At 37.2% G+C, this 22,112-nt stretch overlaps 1 protein-coding gene across 2 annotated transcripts in view; it reads right to left on the bottom strand.

Annotated features, from left to right (window-relative positions):
* LOC108273491 (cadherin-10) overlaps nucleotides 1–14,905 on the bottom strand; it is a 51,800-nt gene extending 36,895 nt beyond the window's left edge. The window contains exons 1-2 of one of the 2 annotated variants that reach the window (XM_017482755.3): nucleotides 14,504–14,905; nucleotides 8,424–8,753 (exon numbers count right to left, since the gene is read on the bottom strand). In XM_017482755.3, the coding sequence (XP_017338244.1) occupies nucleotides 8,424–8,621 (198 nt within the window). In that variant the 5' untranslated portion in view covers nucleotides 8,622–8,753; nucleotides 14,504–14,905. Of the gene's footprint in view, nucleotides 1–8,423; nucleotides 8,754–14,212; nucleotides 14,390–14,503 lie in introns of those variants that run through there. The other variant, XM_017482756.3, reaches the window with a different exon arrangement.
* Between the last annotated feature and the right edge of the window lie 7,207 nt (nucleotides 14,906–22,112).

Consider the following 22,112-nt stretch of genomic DNA (forward strand, 5'->3'; position numbering starts at 1 on the left):
AACTTGTCTTTTGTTAAGAAAAAAAAATCACAAAACTACTCTGCTCTTATGGATATCAAACAATTGCAAACACAACACAGGTTTATATAGAAAATATTTGTTAATATAGGTTTGCAACAATTATTGGCACCCCTATGAATTCATATGAGAAAAATATATTTGAAGTATATTCACATTGATATTTATTTTTTTTAGTACACCTGGGTGACTGGGAACAGGAATTTGTTCAACCATGACTTCCTGTATCACAGGGTATAAATATGAGGTAACGTATAGGCCAAATTCCATTAGTCATTCATAACAAAGGGTAATACCAAGGAATATAGCTGTGTTTGGCAAAATGTTGTTGAGCTTTACAAAATGGGAAGTGGCTATAAGAAAATAGCACAAGCATTGAACGTGCCCATTTCCACCATCAGGGTAATAATTAAGAAGTTACAGTCAACTGGAAGGGTTATGAATCAATCTGGAAGAGGACGTGTGTCTATATTGTCTCAACGCACCGTAAAGAGGATGGTTCGAGTGGCTAAAAACATCTCCGTGGATAAAAGCTGGAAAATTGCAGAAGTTAGTTGCGTATTGGGGTCAGAAAGTCTCCAAAACAAGAATCCAAAGTCACCTACATCAGTACATGTAGTTTGGAAGGGTTTCAAGAAAAAAGCCTCTACTCTCATCCAAAAACAAACTCAAGAATCTTCAGTATGTCAGACACTACTGGAACTTCAAATGGGATCGGGTTCTATGATCAGATGAAAGCAAATAGTGCTTTTTGGCAATAAACACAGAGCGACAGCCATATGAAAAAGTACCTCATGCCCACAGTTAAATATGGTGGTGACTCTCATGTTTTATGGCTGTTTTTCTGCCAGATGACTTGGACATTTTGTTAGGATATATGGCATCATGGACTCTATCGAATATAAACAGATATTAAATGAAAATCTGACTGCCTCTTCCAGAAAGCTTAAAACGGGCCATGACTGGATGTTCCAGCAAGACAATGACCAAAACATACATCAAAATCAACACAAAAATGGTTTACTGACCACAAAATCAAGGTCCTGCCATGGCCATCCCAGTCCACTGACTTGAAACCCATAGAAAACCTGTGGAGTGAACTGAAGAGGCGAGTCCACCAGCATTTGAAGGAGCTGGAGAAATTCTGTATGGAGGAATGGTCTCAGATCCCTTGCCATGTATTCTCCAACCACATCAGACTAAAAGGGAATTTTTGTGAATTTTTTTGTAACAAAATAGCAAAAGGTTAAACAATAAATAAAATTTCCACAGCCTTTATTGTTCATATTTACCAGAGTGCCAATATTAGTGGCACTGTATACACACACACACACATACATACATACATGTACATATATACATACACACACACACACACACACACACACACACACACACACATATATATATATATATATATATATATATATATATATATATATATATATATATATATATATATATCTTTAATTTTATTTTGGTTATATATTGGATAGGCATAAATGCCTATCCAACATATAACCAAAATAAAATTAAAGCCATTCTTGAAACATTTAGAGTACGCACTTGGTCTCTTTTGAAAGATGACTGTAAGTGCTGCTGGTATTGAGTAATAGAGGTTTGAACAAACTGAAATAGAAGGTTTTTTTTTCTGCCTGATTGTTTCATATAGATGCCTGCAGATGGCTATTAGCTGGAAAGACAATTTCACAACAGCGTGAAGCCTTTCCTAGTCCAAGTTCAAATTTGATATATTTTACACGTTTTTCTATGGGTATGTCCATGCGTTATACCAAAATCACCTTTTGGAGACTCCAAAGGGCCCTTGGTAACCAAGTACACCTACCTAGGATAAAAATAGGCTATTACTCTTGATTTTTCTCATAATTTTGGGCATTGTGAAAGGCGACACTAAGAGCTATCATATCAAATATCCAGCAATCTACAAAATATATATTTATTTGTATACTCATAATTGAAACCTTTACACGATTTTACGTGCTTTCATGCCACTGGTTATGCAGCTTTACACAGGGAATTTTAAATTGAATTGTTGAAATTCACCCCTAAACCAGCATATAATATTTTTCAGAATTTCATTGGCTATACAATGCGGCAGTCATTCTCACAATCGGTTGCAATAGGCTCAAGGATTTCACAAAGGAAAGGGGAAGGCACTTCCCATCAGCATGGACTCTCATTGGCTGTAGAAGGCTAGGGACAGGACATGGAAGCTCCTATTGGTTCAAATGAGGTGTCAATCGAAAGATCAAAGTCCATTTTGAGTCCATTCAGAGACCATTTTGAAACCAAGCGATAAGGAATATTTACAATCGAAGTTATAACGCAGAATACATGAATGATTTGGCATATCTGCCTGTAATTTGAAATGATGTAGCAACAGTCCATGGGTATTTACTGATGTAATAATGTGTTTTGGACTAAATATTTTTACATAATTTGATTGTTTGGACCTTTCCCAGTCTAACAAATTTTTTGTCAGGATCTTATGGATCAGTGGACTACTATGAGGCTTCATATGTCAGTTGCCTCAGTTTTTTAATAGTTTGTATGTTGGTGGTCTGACAGAGATGTTGATTGTAGCTGCTGTTGTGATTGTATCTTGAAACAGTTTATAGTTTTGCACTTAACAGGATATATTATATATATATATATATATATATATATATATATATATATATATATATATATATATATATATATATAAATATATATATATATATATATATATATATATATATATATATTCTACCTCAGTCCATATATACTGTCATATTATCACCTATGAAAACTCGCTCATACAGCATTTTTCACAGTGTGTCATCGTATGCAGAAAATCTAGCTCTGCATAAGATGAACACAAGAACATTGACAATTACCTTCTCTGTCTTGTCCAGAATACTGATGTTGTATTTAGGTGGATAGGGACAAACAGCACACATGCTCAGATATCTTTCACACCTTGAAAAATTGTCTGTAAAAGTGTGCACAAAATCATCTGCCAGAATGTCTGTGGGATTGCTTTCAGTGAATACAGAATGATTTGCAGTCCTTAGTGTCAAAGTATGTTACTTTTTTTAGATGGCAAAGTATAAAAGAGCATGCATATGCATCTATACTTTAAAGTAGACACAGACATTTTTCTGTGGCTATAATCAATAAATCATTCCAGGTGGTTTTGCATAATTGTATTTCTATGGCACTTTTATAATCACAGTACTGAAGCTCAAATGACTCCATTAACTTGTGTACAATTGTTTACCTAAATCATGTATCATCATCCACACAATTAGCTAATGAGTAGGTACAGGTGTCTAGAACGCATGAGTAGAGAATGTGTATATATATATATATATATATATATATATATATATGCAAATGGAAGTGTGCTTGTGGATTTGTCAGTAAAGAAATGAATCTGCCTCTGTTGTAGAGTTTTGTAGTTTGAGCTATCAAAAAATATATTTTATTATTACTTATTATTTTTATGGTATGATTTTTATCACCAATCAATGCAGGGAGAATTTATTTTGTTGTTACTATTGCTGAAGACTGACATAGACATTAGATATACATACTTAGATATACATATACATAGATATACATACTTTTCTTCTTTAGTAAATATATCTACTATGCTCCATTTGGTAGTAGGTTAATTGTCCATTGAATGTATATTGTTGTTTCATTGACAGCAAGACCATGTTTTGTTGTAGGGCAGCTAGTGAGGTTGCCTTATGCCAACAAGATCATAATCCACACTTAACAAACTTTAATAAACTTCGCACTCTCTCTGTTTCCAGATCTCTCTCTATACAATTCTTTGCACCCTTTCTCTCACCACAATTAGTGCAATCAATCATTGTTAATTCTGTTTCGCAGAATCTTAGGGGATTGTTCTTTTCCTAACTGACTGAGAAGTCAAGTGTGCAGGAACAGGAAGGGGCTTGTAAGGAGAAGCTGAATGAGGGCAAAGGGAAGACTGAAGAGTATGAGCTTGTTTACTTACCCAGTGAATCACAGGCCTGGGGAAGGTTAATAGGATTTTGTTCACATCAATAGTACTGATGGAACAGCATGTGAGCTACAGCCCTTGCATCAAACCACAGCCACAAAAGGAGGCCAATTGCACACCAGGTTCTAGCACTTCTGAGTGGCTTGCTACTCACTAGGGTCTGACTGCTTATGTACTTCTACTGACTAATGACAATCCAGTGCCAACTACAAAAAGTATGGCAGATTTGCTGTTCTGCTGTGTAGTGAAAGGCATGGCGAAGTTTCTGTGTATTTTGTGTTGACCTCAATATCTGTGCTTACCTCCAGTAGATTCAGGGATATTCTCTACATTCTGTGGTTTGGCAGGCATTAAATCATTAATTGGATGACCAAATTCCTGAAATAGCAGCAGGATACTTATAAATATGGAATTTTATTCATCTGTGGTTTAAATGGCTGTTTGACATTGATTTATATGAGTTCCATGCTTAATAAACATGTGAAAAGAAATTACAAAAAATGATGTGCTGTATGGAGTGCTGTGTAATTTTTTTTAAATATGTGTTCATTGATTATTCTTGTCTTTAAACTGCGATAGGAATAAAAGAATTTTGTTTCATTATTTTTATTCATATTTAAATGCTAATAGGAAAATAAAAATTCAAACATGTATGTTCCTTATTGGCATGCATAATGTGTGTTACGAAACACAACTCAAGCAGGAAGTAAGCGCAGGAGTGACGTGTTTATTTAGACTTAAGATAAGGACCAGAAACTTAAACATGTATCCCTTAACTCAGAATGAGGCATGAAGTACAAAACTTAGAACAGGACTATGACTTGAAACACTCATTTCACTCAGGCATGAAATGTTCATTTAACTCAGGCATGAACACTCTTATCTATGGCATGGCATGAACACTCTTAACTATGGCATGGCATGAACACTCTTAACTATGGCAGGAAACACTCATATAACTTTAGCATGAACTAAGGAACAGGAAAATAGACAAGAGTATGGTAACATTACCACCTGGCACCATTATTCATTCTGTCTTTTTCTCTGTTACTCTTTTCTGTACTTTAATACAGTGCAACGTGCGCAGCAATGCGAGGGGTTTAAATAACCAGTCACCATTCTCTAATTGCTGACAGCTGGCAACACTTAACACAGTCTTAGCGTCCATGCGCACTTCAAGCACATGCACGCACGCGCTTTGCAGCCACTCGTGCACCTTGTCGCCACAGCCCCATCTGCCAGCGAGATCGTGACAATGTGAGACAAAATTTTAATTCAGGTGCAAATATGTATTTATGTACACAGCAATATACAGTGGCTGCCCAGATTAAAATGCAATTAAAATGTCTATTTAAAATGACATTTCATTTTCAGTGTCTAAACTGGTATGATCCTGCCATATTGAAAATGTTATAGCAATCTTTCTATTGGAGATTACTTTCTTGTACTCAACTGCAACTCAAAAGTAAAAAATAAATCGCTCTGTATTCTTATTTGTATTTGTATTTTCAGCTCTGTCAAACTCATTTCAGAGAAAGTGATGACATCATTATATAGTCTCTGTTGATGGAAATCAATACTGACCACTGACACATCTTGGCAACATTTTGGGGCACCACCTTAAAGAAGTTGGAGATGATGAAAGAACTGGTCTATAACTATGAAGTTGAATGTATTGGAACAGTAGAGGAAGGGAAAGTACTCCGCCCATTCCAACTATGTCCAGGGGCTAGCAAGAAATAGAACGGTCAAAGCATAAAGACAGCTGAAAATGCAGTGCAGAAAGGCCACACTGGAGAAGAAGGAGGGCATTAACCTTTTGCAAGATGACATCAAGGTCAGGCTCACAACATTAAGGAGAGCTGAAGAACCTGAGAAAAAAGCCCAGGATGAAAGAGCAGGCAAGAGTTAGCATATACTAAGCTCCTTTCAAATTTGTAAAAGAGACCTTGACAAAAAGGAGATGGCCTCTCTGTTGGCCTTAGCCAGTTCCACCAGATCAGGCTGGTCAGTGTTCAAGGCAAAATATTCTTTAGTGTTGTGGCACACAGGCTGTTAGTCTACCTGGATAGAAATCTCTTCATTTATCTCTATAAAGATGTCCATATGCCTGGAACACTCAACCATGATCTGGTATCAGATCCAGATTGCCAAAAGGGATGGAAGAGACCTCCATGTGGTGTTTCCTGATCTTCCAATACCTTTGGCTACATTCCCCACAACTTCCTCTGGGCTGCATTACATTACTTTGGTGTCTGAGCCCATCATAAACCTTGTCCTCGACAATGTACAGTATCTCACAAAAGTGAGTATACCCCTCACATTTTTGTAAAGATTTGATTATATCTTTTCATGTGACAACGCTGAAGAAATGACACTTTGCTACAATGTAAAGTAGTGAGTGTACAGCTTTTGTAAGAGTGTAAATTTGCTTTCCCCTCAAAATAACTCAACATACAGCCATTAATGTCTAAACCACTGGCAACAAAAGTGAGTATACCCCTAAGTGAAAATGTTCAAATTGGGCCAAAAGTGTCAATATTTTGTGTGGCTTTTTAATATGAAAAAATCGTACTTGAAATTGAAAATGAAACGACAAATGACAATTTTGCATTTTAATTTTGGCTGCCACTGGACATTGTTGTGCAAACATTTTGAAACTGAATTCAAATTATGTCTCAAAATTATTTGCTCATTTGCAATATATGATGCAAATACATGTTTGAATGAGCATAAAGTCTATAATATAAATAAATAGAAATTTATTTCTAGAAATAAAGTCTAGAAAATGTAATGCCGTGTGATTGGATTTTGAACTAAATGATAAGAAAAGGTAAGAAGAGTAACTCTGTCTTGGACCTTAACCTCTCCAATCTTTCATACAAATTGAGTTGTGCACATTCCTTTGATTTTGCAAGTATGAGACCATGTCTGAATAAAGCCACTGTTATGATTTAAATATGAAAAGAGGCTACACTGGCCATAAATAAACATGGCCTCCCATAGAACTCAGTAGTGGCTGGTGAATTATCTTTATAAGAAAGACCATCACTGGCTCTGATGGGTTCTTGCTGGGCTTTTTAGTGCCTATTCATCGGTCAGCACAGAGGCTCTGACACAGATGGACAAACTCATTCACTAGCATACACTGATGGAAATTGATGGGATTAATGATAACACATATGCTTAGAATAATCTTTGAAACATTTTCTCTTCTCCATCCTTAGTATTTAATGCAGTCTTTTGTTTTTCTAGTACTTTTCTTAGAAATCTGATTGGACAGTCAGCAGGAACAGGGCCAGCCCCATGTGATTGTTATATTTCCAGATAGAGAGAGGGAGAGAGACAGAGAGAGAGCAAGAGAGAGAGAGAGGACACAAACAAGCATCCAAACACTGGGAAGCAGGCCAGGTCACTGATTAGTATAACACTACCTCTACTGATGAACTTGTCCCAGTCAGAATTGCTTTACTGCTTCAGCACCTCCACACAATGATGCCTTGGATGAGAGCATCTCTTTCTTCTTTTTCTTTTATTTATTGTTTTCTTTATCACCATCATTCTTTTTTTTAGTTTCCTTGATCACAAGCTTGGGTCTGTTACCCAATGATCTCTGCATTCACACTTCATAGATATGAAAGGACAAGATACTATCAGTTGACGCTCACAGACTCAAGTCCCCTCTCTGCCTCAAACCCCTGCTCATGACACTTGTTTACTTGGGCAAGATGAAGGTAGTGATGAAAGCCAGCTTCCTCAACAGAAAATTGGCTGCCGACAATCGCCCTCATTTCCCTCCCACCCCACCCCTCAGGACTGTAACTGCTGCTTTCTAAATTATGGTTGTCTCAGAGCTTTGTGCTTACACCGGTGGCTTGACAAGCACTTCAGTCCGATCTGATGCCATGCAGACTGAGAAGAACACTTGCACTATTGTGATTTTTATCAGAGTGCTGCTCACCACACCTTTCTGTAGCTGTGAAATTCTGGGAGGTTACATTATAGAATAGCTTTGACTTACATACTGTGTTGTTAGTCTATTCAAGGGCTTCAGTCATAACAGAGACTTGCATCTAAAATGGACTTGGATATTTTGTACATATGAGTTTTATTAGTATGGTGCTTTAGTTTGATGTAATGATATTATAGATGTCTTCTGCTCACCTCTCTGCAGAGGCGGTTATGTTAGTTCTCCAAAATATTATTGTGTTTGCTCTGTTTTGCTGCTATTGTGTATCAAGCATTCAGTTTATTTTTTCTTCTTCTTAGCTTGAACATGTTGATGTATTGTTAACAATTTGTTTTCTTATATAAGCACTTAATGACATTATATATGTTGCAGTTGGCTTCCATTAATCTCCAGACTTACCTTGCCTACATACTGTTTTCCACTTCCGGTCCACTCTTCCAAGAGAAAGAAACTATTCCACATCCATCCACGCTTAGAACGGTGAAGTGTCCGTCCATCCCTATCAGTTGTGCTAAATCCCGGCACCGGGCGGAGCAAGGCCGAGCTCCACTCCAGGATGGACAACAGCAGGAGCAAAGTGAGCTGATTAGTTATCATTGTATCCAATCGCTCCTGGAGAGTCCTTGATAAGGAATCAATTAGTGGCTTGAATGTTGTTTGGGAGATACAACTGAATGCAAATCACAACAGAATTGGACATCGTATCCTCTTCTCCTCTACAGTTCAGGCCTGGAAGAAGGCAAGAGAAGACTGATGAGGCACAAAATTATGCATCATGCTATTGTTTCTTTCTTGAATCCCTAAGATAATGGCAGCTGAATAGCTTTAAGTTGGCAGCAAATCAGTCAGTAGAAATTAAAAGTCAGCAATAAAGTTACAAACAGTTTCTGATTGAATTGTCTTCTACATTAAAAACAAGAAATGACAAGTACTTCAAAAACATATTTATAACCATTTATTTACTCTGAAGGTTGATTTCACACAGCTGTAGATCAAAAATCTAGAGTGAACTGCAGTGCTCTGCTCAAAGTTCTGAATACATACAAGTCTATGGTACACAATAAACAGAACAGGCTGCTTAGCTAAACCCACAATGACTCACTGAAGCACAGTGTGCCCCAAGAGCACTGCGGAATGGTAATTTAGGGAGCGCATGCATAATTTATGGGCGTTTGGAACTTAATCCTAATAAATCGCTCTTCCTTCATTCCATGCAAGCCAGTTTTCAAGGAAAATGTAGAAGGCCAAAGTGTCATGCCAGCCTGATGGGCATTTATTACCCCACTGTATCTCTATGGGGATCACAAGCAAATCGGAAGCAAATTCATAATATCATGTCGTTCCTTTTCACCAATCTGAATCTACATGAGAAAGACAAGGAGAATAAAACGACACAATATCATTGGAGGCATATGGAAGAACAAAGCATCTATGCCTATTTTTTGTCTGTGAACAAATTAGAACTTTGGTCCTTTTTGATGTTATTAAAATAGTATTTGTAAAAGCACATTTTCTTATGAGAATGAATGAAATAATTAAATTAAATTATTTGTGGAATCACTGACTTTGCTAATGTTGATAATGAATTCATGCAAGCCCAGCATGGGAAGGCCTCTGTGGGCTTCAGACATGTGGTTCGTGTATCTCAGGGTCAGAGAGCTGAGGAATACGTTTACATTCAACATCTCTGTAGCAGTTTTTTATGAATAAAACATGACTTTAAGGGCAGAGTTGTTATATGCTATTGCCAATATAGTATTATAAAATGAAAACGCGTGGAGTCGGTCTACATACTTCTAACATGTGCTGTTTATGTAAGTAAGATTACATTGGTAACATTAAAATAGTGGGGAAAGATACAAGGTATACACTGCTACCATCAATGTAAAGCTAGCATTCTGGGGTTTGTATAAGCCTATAATGTGGATAAATGCTAGGTCTTAGTGGAAATCCTTAATTATCATACCTTAAGGACTTTTCTTAGGGTAAACAAAACCTATTATCAATTTTTTACACCTTTACACAATTATTTTTCCTTACAAAAATACATATTTTAACCCAATCAATGCATATAATATAAACCTTCAGAACCTCATATTATTTTTGAGCATATTATTTTTATCTGTTAGGTTTGATAGTGCACTCTCAGTACCAGAATAAATATCCGTTTATCTGTTTCTCTCATCTTGAGCACTATATATGTCTCTCCTCCAGGTGACCAACTGTAGTCTCTTGCATCTTTACACACTATAAAAGCTAGAGAGTTGGGAAAGCTAGTGTGGGTGCATCCGTGTCTCTGTTTTGAGTGTCATGGAAGATTCACACTTCACAAACATTTGAGAAATAAACGATCAAATATATTTAGAAACAGTGAAAGTAAATTAAGACAGTAAAAATATTGATATATAATTTTTAGATGCATCAGTTAATTTTTTTCTGGACATTTTGTTGATTCTGTGACACTTGCTCACACATAGGCGAAAAACAAACATGGAAACTACAACTGTTAGAAACAAAAAACTATCCATAAAACTGAGGCATAGTATCATGTGAAGGGAGTACATTTTAAACACCATGCTGAACATATTGTATATGTATTTCTATCTAAGTATGAAGCTGCCGCTATGTTTGGAAAGGGTATTTCTTTCTGTTTCTATATTTCTTATTGTTGAAACCTGAGTTATGAAACTGAGAAAACTGAGTGTAAAAATGCCCAGAAATTGCATTCATTGGGTTCTAAGTGTTAAGACTATGTAAGTATTGTATGGTAAATTATGTAATAATAGAAAGTCAGGTCCAGCCATTTTCACTGAGATGATGAATTTGTGCTTACTGTAGCATGGTAGCATTATGCTATTATGCTATCATGCTATAAAACCTTGAGAACCTGGTTCTGGTGAGAAAGTGTTATCATTGCTGTCATGTAACATGGCTGTTTAGAGGATGGGGTTTTTGGAAGGGTCCAGATAGGAGATTATGTGGTGGTGGCTGATTTAGAGGGTGCCAATAAGCTATAAGCTGATAAAGGGTTTCTTTTTTTTTTTTTTCCTTTTAGTGGCCTCCATACTCTGAGTTGAGCTGTTCCACAGTGATGACAAGTGCATCCTTGGAATCTCACAGAAACTGTTTGTGGCAATTAAACTGTGGTGATTCTTGTGATTGCATTTTCTAATTAATATTCAAGGCTGTCCTTGGGTTTTAATAGCATTCTGGATATTTGATGCAGCATGCCTATTAAACATTAAAACAGCATATCTTTTTAAAATTCTACTTGCTGTCCATGCCAAGGGGGCAGATGGGCCCACAAAAGAGGGGGAAAAAATCCTTGCCAGATGTTCAGCACTTTCATTTAATTATCTCAATTTGATTATTGTATTAAGAGTCAGCAGCATATTAAAAAGTTGTTTATGAAGAAAGGCATTGTGTAGTGGGATTAACAGTAGCTTAATATAAAAAAAAGAAAATAAAGGAATGTGGAAGGGTAAATATTCTGATATAAAGCCTCACAGCCTTACTTGTCATATTAACTAGCTTAAGTGGTAGGTGTACAGGTGTGTTTGTGTGTTTACATATGCTTACAAAGATCACGGCTTTCTAATTTTGTCTTAATAAGTATTTAAGTGGGAATGCATGTGTTGGTGGTTTGAAACAGACATTCTGGCTGTACGCGCAACAGGGTTTTATGTATTATTGTGTCACACTGAATACCAGAGAGAGAGAGAGAGAGAGAGAGTGTGTAGTAAGTCAGGTCAGTAGAGCGGCTGTGCCCTGGCTAGTGAGACTCTGTCTTTGTAATTGCTGTAAACCTGTCTGCAAGGCAGTGATCTATTTCTCCAGAGACGTATAAAAATCAGTCTGGAGTAGCCGTGCCTACTGGGAATACATTTCCCATAGTCCAGCACAGCCTCATTTGCTCAACCTTGTGTTGTGCCAGTTATTTCTTTCCCACTCTCCTTCTCGTTCTCTCTTTGCTTTGCCCCGGAAGGGCTGCCTCAGATGTGGATCATTTAGGGAATCTGGGCTAGCCCTCTCCACTCCTGGTGCTGTGCTGATGGATGGTTGTACGCATATATGGGGTAACACTCTCTGTGTCTGTACATTCATTTAAAACAATGTCTTTGGAGAAAAGGTTACTTTCCTTTTCTCCTTCCCTATGACCTTGACATCTAACAATCGCAGAGGATGGAGAATGGATTTGAAGCTCTGATCAAGTAGTGAAGCAGATTGGGAAATGGAAAGGACAGGAAAAAAGAGAGGCGATGCATGCTACTATGACATATTGGATGAACAATGTACTCCATATAAAGCTTGAAACACCATCATCAGGTCATCATCAAGTTAGATAAATTTCACGCATATCTACTAAGAGAATGATGCTAAGCAAAAATCAGCAGTCCCATCAGATTATAATGACTACATCTGCCCAATAAAACATTTTATTATTTTTTTCCAACAATAAAAACAATAATGTTTATGGTGTAATATCTTCACGATTTCAAAATGACAAGAGGTTCACTTGCTCAGACTAAATTGTCATGAAGTAACTTAAAAACTCAGCCACTTGGTGGAGCTCACCATCTCTCAAACAGTGCAACACAATACTGGCAGTGTTCCTCTCTCTCTCTCTCTCTATGCTGTTTTTATTCTATTCAAATACTAACTGTATTGCATTGAGGGGGCATTAATTAGGATACTTTAAATGCTGTAAATAGCTTACCAATAATAGTGAAATCTTCATCTTCAATTTAATACCTGCTGTGTATTCACTTGAAACCAAAATGACACTTAAACACAAGAAAATGTTTGTAATCCTGCATGAACAGATATAAACAGAAATACAAACAGAAATACATTCAAGATTTTTTATAGTTAAATATAATATATAATATATAATATAGCATACTTATCAAGTGTAACTGACTCCTAAACATTTAATAAAAATCCAACGTCCATCCAAGTTAAGATTCAAAGATCATGTGTAATTAAAAGCTCATAGCTCATTTGATTTTCAGAGATAATTAGACTCAACTGTCATGACTGTTGCATATCTGTAGCTAATTTGTTGTATAATGCGAACACATAAATGAGGCACTACAAAAAATAAATAAATAAAACAAACAAACAAAAAAAAAAACATGAAACTGTCCCCAGAAATCATGGTGAACAGAGTTTACAAGAATTCCAGTGGGGAAAAAATAGAAAATATCTACTTCATGTAAAACTTCACTTTGGATGAAAGAATATAGAAATATTTTTCTTTATACTGCTTCTCCACTTCAGTCACTGTTTTCTCATTCTGTTCTGTATTTTGTGTGTTATTTATTTGTTCTGCGATGTATATTGTGTTGCATCTGTTTGTCTATCTCTCTCTCTCTCTCTCTCTCTCTCTCTCTCTATATATATATATATATATATATATATATATATATATATATATATATATAGATAGATAGATAGATAGATAGATAGATAGATAGATTTTTTCAGTCATTCATTCTCATTTTTATAGATAAACCATTTATGATGTGACCTGAGGCCAGACAGTAAAAGAGTGGACAGATGACAGTTCGCAGTAATAAGCGGCTTAGTAGAATCATGCAAAAGCATTTGTGTAATTGGAGAATTCCTATAAGAATGATTCCTAGAGATCATTATCAAAGCATGCACAATTCCTCTTATCAGTCCATGACAGACTATTTAAAGATCTGACTGAATTTAAAGGAATGCAAAGCCTTTCAAAGTAAGAATTTGCATTTCCCTCTATTCTTAGCTATCTTTGATGATCCAATATTTTACAGTGTTGAACTGCTAAGAAATCTCAGAAAATAATCAGCAGCACCGTCCTAAGCAAACTCTATATGCGCTAAGTTGAACAGTATAAATGTACACTAATGTAAGACATTCTGTCTGAATTCTTTATGTTCTGGAGAAAAAAAAACACAAAATAAACAAATCTAAGCAATATATATACAATAGGACTTGCATTGCGGATTCTACCAGCCTTATCCAAGCTTTCAAAACTACACATGAGATTGTAATGCTACCAAAAACTGACACTACAGCTATAAACAAGAAGTGATACACAAAGTAGGATTCATTCATATTCGATAATCATTGCATTATATTGTTTAACATGCTAAATATTTCTTTACCATCCTGCAAATGAAAAGAACAAACCATCCACTTACATTCTTGCAGCTTCAAATCCTTCTCTGGCTAACTTTATTCACAGATTTATACAGACTTACAGTGAGATACATCCACAGCAGCAGTGTAAGTCATGGGGTAAAGCGCACATGTCTTAATAATAACCTTTAGATTCAGCAAGAGAAATTATGTACATGACTGCACTCTTTCAGGGTGCTCCTTTCATCTGTCTGACAAAAAGGGATGGAGAGAGAGAGAGAGAGAGAGAGAGAGAGAGAGAGAGAGAGAGAGAGAGAGAGAGAGACTGGGAGGGAGAGTGCGAGAGGTTTTACCTTCAGTGTTCATGCTCCGTTGCTGATCTACGCGTTAGCAGTCACGCTGCTCTGTCCCTTTTTAGCAAAGCGAAGCACTGCCTGCTCTGTCACTTTTCCTGCACTTACATGCCAAGCTCGAGTGCAGTCTCCGTGTAGAGATGCGTGGATGGGAGCCAGTGTGTATGAGTGTGAAAGAGAGGGAGTGAGAGAGAAAGCGAGAGCGCGTGTGCGGCTAACTCATTGACATGCTGTCTTCTCTTTCAAATGTTTCCCTCTGTGTTTCTTGCTTCTTTTTTGTGTCTATCAAAATGCATGGGCATGATTGATTTTTTCTACTTTTATGTTTATTCTGTTGTCTTTTTTCTTCATTATTTCCTTCTACGTTTACACGTTTTTCTGATCTCTCTCTCTCTCTCTCTCTCTCTCTCTCCGTTGCTGTCAGTGAGAGAAAGACTGAAGGAGAAAGGACTCAGCTCATGATTGGCTGCCACTCAGAAGTCCCCAGTAAAAACGACAGGAAGAAAGAAAAAAAATGAAGAGAGGAGGGGTTAGTAGAGCCTTTAGTCCCCTGGAGCTGTGGCTTTGACTTAGCTTGCCACAGAGCACAGTGGGAGTGAAAGGATACATAAAGGCCGTCACTGGGAGGTTAGGATGGACACAGGAAGAGAAAAAGGACTGATATAGAGAGAGGAAGAGAGAGAGGGAGAGAGACAGAGGGACAGTTTATAAGAGAGAGATTGGGAAAGAGACAAAGGAAAACTCAAGCAATAGATGGCAGTAATGATCCATTGCAAAAAGACACTTCATGATGGATGGAGTCGCTGATGCTTGATGTCTAAAGCAATCCAGGCCTGAACTAATCCAGTGCTAAATGACACCGGGATGAAGGAGAAAAAGACCATAAAAGGTAAAGCAGCAGCAGAAGAGAATGGCAAGAGACTGGTGCTGACTTCTTGTTCTGTATGAGTTGAGTATTTCTTGAAGGACAGCTTTCAGAAATTCTGTTCCAAGTCTAACATTTAGCGTCTACACTTACCTCAGTGGATGGATATATCAGACCCAACATGCACACAAGAACATGGTACAGCATTCATATTTAGATGGGAAATAAGCTAAGCACCAGTGATTTAGGGCTTTTGGTGTAAGCTAAATTTTCAATTGAGATTAAGAGAGATTAAAAGAACATGAGTAAGCTTGTAATAGATAGCTAACTAGCGAAAGGAAGAGATATGAGCCTTTCATATGATGATTTGTGTAAAAGTACCATTGCCCTGATAACCTATCTAGTAAAGATACTTTGAAGCGCATGGGTTTCTATGAATATTTTATTATCAGAGAAAAAGGATAAAAATGACTCAGTGGTGGCTGCTTGCCCTGAACTTTTTATCCATACATTTACTAGGTTTTCCTGATCTTAAATATATCCAACTAAATTAACATATTAACAAATAACAATAAACAAATGAGTGAGAGATGATCCCTCAGTGCAACTCAAAGTGTAATTAACTTTGACTGGGGCTTTCTGTTGTGGCAAATCTTTATCCATTATAGATCATACTGTTTTAGGTGTGTGTGTGTGTGTACGTGTGTGTGTGTGTGTGTGTGTGTGCGCGTGTGTGCGTGTGTGTGTTACATTAGTTTTTTCTACATTCATACTATTACAACTGCACACAACACACAAGCATATATAGAGTACATAGATTATTAATTAATACACCAGATAAGACAGATTTGCACAGCCAATGCATGTACAGTTGGTATTTTGCTTCTAAGTTAACAGTTGATCTATATCAGATCAGAGAAGTTTTGTCTCTACTGGGTGAATATTCAGAGTTACAGCTTTGTATTTCTGTTCTGATTAAACAGAGCACGGTGGTGGGTTTAAGTAAAAACAGATCTCTGAGATTGTCATGTAATGGAGGTGAAAATGGATGCAGACAATGTTTAATAAAAAAATTACAACAAAACACAAAACAAGAAACTGTGAAACACCATAAATGACACAAAAGCATGAATCCCAAGATAAACATGGAAACGAGGTGCACACAGATAGACAAGAACACAAGACCATGAGTGCTGTACACACCTTGACTAGATACCCATGCTCATAAAACCCAAACGTGAACCAGGTGTAATCAGTCGTGTGACATAGCAGTGGCTGCTGGGAATTATAGTCCCGGGTTTGTTCCTATATATCCATAACAGATCCCCCACTTTAACACACAGATCCCGAAGCACGTACAATGTTCGGGAGGGGGTCCTGGATATCCCTACCAAAGGTCCTTAAGCCTTACCAAGTTCACTTGAGTGTCATCCCTCATAGGGCTGTAAAGAGGACGCTTGACTCGATCTCTGAGGTACAGATGCAGGGCAGTCTCTTCCTTCACTACAGGAAGATGACACAATATCCCCAGCCTGGCTTGGGCATGGAGCGATGGCTACCGCATACTCAGCAAGAGGAGTGAAGCTCAAGGTGGAGCCTGAGGAGGGAGTGATTTTCAACATGGAGCTAGAGGGGGGAGCGACGCTCTCCGCAAAGTCAGAGGGGGCAGAGAAGTTCTCCACAAGGCCAGAGGGGGGAGCAATGCTCTCCGCGAAGCATGAAGGGGGAGCGATGACTTCTGTGTCACAAGAAGGGTGAGCGACATGTGGCGCGAAGCAAAGAAACAGAGTGATGTCTTCAGCAGAATGTGAAGGCAGAATGACGTCCTCAGCGGAGCATGATGGTGGAGCGACGTCCTCAGCCGAGCAGGAAGGCGGCGTGATGTCATCAGCCAAGCAGTAAGTGGAAGCAACATCCAAAGAGAAGCTTGGCATAATGACATATTGACACAAAAGCATGACTCCAAACATAAACATGGAAACAAGGTGCACACAGATAGACGAAAACGCCAGACCATGGGTGCTATACACACCGTGTCTAAATACTAGACATGCAACGATATATCGGCCAATAATCAGTATCGGCCGATAAAGGCAATTTTTCTCGCTATTGGCCGATGGCCGATGTTTAAAAACATCCGATGATCAGGGCCGATTATATCCTGTCAATCAAAAGAGGTCGGTAAAACACATCAAATTCATGCTGTGTGTAAAGATGATGTTTCTTGTGTAGAATCACTTTGAATTGTTTGACAATGACGACAAAACTGCAGTTTGTAAGCTCTGCACTGCTAAAATTTTACACCGCATGCTGCTGCAGAGCAGTAGAAGTCTGTATTTTTTTCGGCATGCGTGTTAATGAATGAGTGCTTTTACACAATTTTTTTTGCCGCGCTGCTCGAGCTGCTCGCGCTGAATTAAAGCACCAGTACACGGTTGAAAGATTGAAATGAAGATGAGTTGACAAAAAAGTTATATATTGCACAGAAAATATATTTGTAGAGTAGTATGTTTCATATCCAGTTAATGTTAATATGAGTTAATATCATCAAAAAAGGTTTATATTATATATTACCAGTTTGATGTTCAGTGATAAAGTAGAAATGCTTTTGTTTGTGGTGAGTGGATGTGAGCCTAACAGGAGGTTTTTTAGAATTCAGTCAATGTTAATATGAAATAATAACATTCAATAAGTTAAGAAATCTTACTTAAATCTTCAGAATTTGGTTAATGTTTTAATGTTAATTTGAGTAATGTGTTTTCTGTTTATGAGAGCAGTTTTTATTTGCATGTCCTTCAGAATTGTGGAATTAATTATTATTAATTCAAAGGAAGGTATAAAAGGCAGAACCACCAAACTATCGGCATCGGCCAACATCACTCTGAATAATCGGCTATCGGTATCAGCTGAGAAATTTAGTTTTGGTGCATCTCTACTAAATACTGTGTTCATAAACCCCAAACATGAATCAAGGTGTAATCTTTAATGTGACATAGCAGTGGCTGCTGGGAATCACAGTCCCGAGCTAGTTCCTGTATATCCGTGACAGAGATGTTTAGTTAGTTTCAGAGTGGTTATAGGATACTAATTTTAATCAGCATAATAGATAGTGCTCCTCTGAGATCTGTAATGGCAATCCTCTACTATCATGCACTTGATTTATTATTATTATTATTATTATTATTATTATTATTATTGTTATTATTATTATTATTATTATTATTGTTATTATCATCCATCCATCCATCTTCTGTACTGCTTATCCTTCCTTCAGGGTCACGGGGAAACCTGGAGCCTATCCCAGGGAGCATCGGGCACAAGGCGGGGTACACCCTGGACAGGGTGCCAATCCACCGCAGGGCACACTCACATACACATTCACACACCCATTCATAAACTACGGACACTTTGGACATGCCAATCAGCCTACCATGCATGTCTTTGGACTGGGGGAGGAAACCGGAGTACCCGGAGGAAGCCCCCACAGCATGGGGAGAACATGCAAACTCCGCACACACAGGGCCACACCCTGGAGGTGTGAGGCGAACGTGCTAACCACTAAGCCATCGTGCGCCCTATTATTATTATTTCTATATTATTATTATTATTATTATTATTATTATTATTATTATTGATTACTATTTTATAGATTTTTTACCTACTCAACACATATAACATCAAATCCAAATTAGAAATACCTGTGGAATTCTTAGATCATGGAGTCAGAGATGATCATACCTGTGTCAGGTGAGTATGATTGTTTTCCAAGAAGCCTTGAAGGCATACCATGATCCAAAGCGGCCATTAATTTTTCCCCCTCATTGTCTTGTTGAGTATGTTACATAGGAATATTTAAGAATAAATGACTGACTCTTCACATGCATACAATAGAGTTGAATATCACTAGGTTTCAACTAGCTTGAGCCAAGTATAGAAATCAAATATCATTATTGACTGTAGGCTATATAACAATAAACTCAGATACTCATCCTTTAGGAAACATATAAAATACACCAAAATATAAGATTGTTTCATCTTCAGTAACCAATTTATCCTGATCAGGTTCACAGTGGATCCAGAGGCAGTCCTGGTAACAGTGAGCTCAAGATAGGAGACACCATAGGCGCACACACACACACACACACTCACACACATTCAGATTTGGGTAAATGGGTAAATTGGCATAAACAGTCTGCCTATATGCATGTTTTTGGACACTGGGAGGAAACCAGAGAACTCAGAGGAAACCTACATGAACAAGCAGAGAACATAGACTATAACACAAGGTCAGGATCAAACCTAGGACTATGGAGCTTTGAGGTGGTGATCCTACCCACTATGCCACTATGTTGCCCTCAAAACATGTCAGATATTTTTAGAACCAACAGGTAGTATGCGTGCAGGGATAAAAAAGAGCACATGAAGCTCCCGCACCTTTGGTTTATGTGAACAGCAAGCACAATTGCATCTGTTAATTAAGGGTTCTTAGCATAAATTCTACTTAAAATTCTACTTGAAGCCATTTCTGATAGGGAGACATTGCTGTAGAGTTCTACATAGACCCTTTAAGAGTTCACCTATAACCACAACCAAAGACCACTTAAAGGTTAAGAGTGCAGCGCTGACTTCAGGTATTATGTTTTGATGGGAATGTAAATCATACATTTTTATACAGGACAGAAACAGATATATTGGAAGCCTGTTTTGATAAAGTGTCGTCAAGTCCATATAAAATCGACATTTTCTTGGCACCCATGTAAGACGTCAGGCTTCCCCACCACCTAAAGTCCCCTAAAACCTCTGTCATCTCACTTGTTGTGGTTTTTTTTATAGTCTTTTATAGATTATTATTTTAAAGTCTTTTATAGATTATCCAAAATTGCATATGCATAACTTTGTAATGATAATGAATGTGTTATAAAAGCATTTAGTAGGTACCCTTATTTCTTAGGGTTACTTTTTTTTTTTTTCTTTTGTCAAGATTGTCATAGCAACTGTGGCTCATAATGGTTGTTATGTGACAGTTGCCAAATAAGGTTAATTGGAAAATTTAATAAAAGTGATCACAAAAATATGCCCAGCAGTATCTTCTATTCTTTGAACTTGGTGGTAACATCAATCTTAAAAGCTGCTGTATAACTGGTTTGGACAATGGCAATGATTACACTATCATTACAATGTTGTGCATATTTCCTTTGTTGTGCAATGAATATATACTGTCATGACAGAGCTGAGTCTGTGCCCTTACAAAAAAGTGATATATATATATATATATATATATATATATATATAAAACCTGTGTAACCATGTCCTCTAATACTGTGTTGTTAAATTTTCTTATCACCTTATCACAAGTCAATGTTTGAGTGACAACATACACGCTCAAGTGCTGAACTAATACCAAAAAGCCATGACTTGTGTGCTGATAAAACCCCAGACACTGTATCTATCACTCTAGTGATTTAGACTACACATGTTCTCACAGTAAATGTGCAACAATTCACTTGAATCAATAAGTAGCATGAGGCAGGAACCAAGTGCATAAACTCAGTGTTTGTTTTTTAAGGGCAATACTTGATTCTTAATCTGTGTCCACAGTGGAGGATAGAACACATGCGGCCAAGGTAATTGTAGGCATAGACAAGTCAAAATAATAAGGCATATGGGTCAACATGAAGTAAAACTAGACCATGAAACAAGGCTCGGATTTATAGTAACAAATACATGAAAATAAATCAACAAAGTGAAACAACACCTGGAATACATATACAAAGTAATCAATAAGCTAACACATAACAGAAAGCAATGACTGGAAACAGAAACCAAACATGAGCTCATGGCTTGTGTTTTTGTACGAACTACAATGAGAATGGGGGAATCCATGACACAACTTACATGAAAAGTTACAAAATTTGAATATAGTGATGGGTTAGCATTTTCGTTCTTACAATTCCATTATAATGACACCAAATGAAATCCAACCACATCAACCTCTCTTATTCAAATTCATACACATTCTTATGATATCAGGTTCATTTACTTCTAATTCCTCTCTTATTTTCATAAACAAATATCAAATAGCTTATATGTCCTCTACAGGGAATCTAATGAGTCGCTAAAGAACACTATAACATAAATGTTGTCAGTCCAGTGGCAGTTATGCTCTGTTTAGCAATGTTCTCATCATCTACATCTCACTATATGTCCAATTAAAATATATAATTAGTCAAGTAGGTTCTTTGTTACTGTGTAAATTCTCTCTACCTGTGTGTGCATCATAATTTACATTCCAGACTCGAGTGCATATGTCAAAGTGCATGTCGTATCTTTCACTAGATCGATTCTTTTGTGTATGTGTGTGTGTGTGCATGTAAGACAGTTTGGATATAAGTAACAGTATCATGTTAAATAATACCAAATGGGGGCAATGTTGAGCTGGGGTTTCTGTTCCACTAGACTAAACACCTTTCTAAAAATACAAAATAGATTTCATCACCAAACAAATATATTTAAAACATGAGCAACTGCATTGCAAACAAAGCTAACATGTGTCCAAGCAGAAGATTAATGCATATCATACAAGATCATAGGGAAGGCATTTATCACACATACCCCTTAATCCATTACACAAACACACGCGCACACACACACACACACACACACACACACACACACACACACACACACACACAGAGGGAAAGTTTATTACTGCCATCTGCATTTCATCTTCATGAAAGCAGACTG

The sequence above is a fragment of the Ictalurus punctatus genome, chromosome 13 (genome assembly GCF_001660625.3).
Source record: "Ictalurus punctatus breed USDA103 chromosome 13, Coco_2.0, whole genome shotgun sequence".
In the NCBI taxonomy this organism is placed as follows: Eukaryota; Metazoa; Chordata; class Actinopteri; order Siluriformes; family Ictaluridae; genus Ictalurus; species Ictalurus punctatus.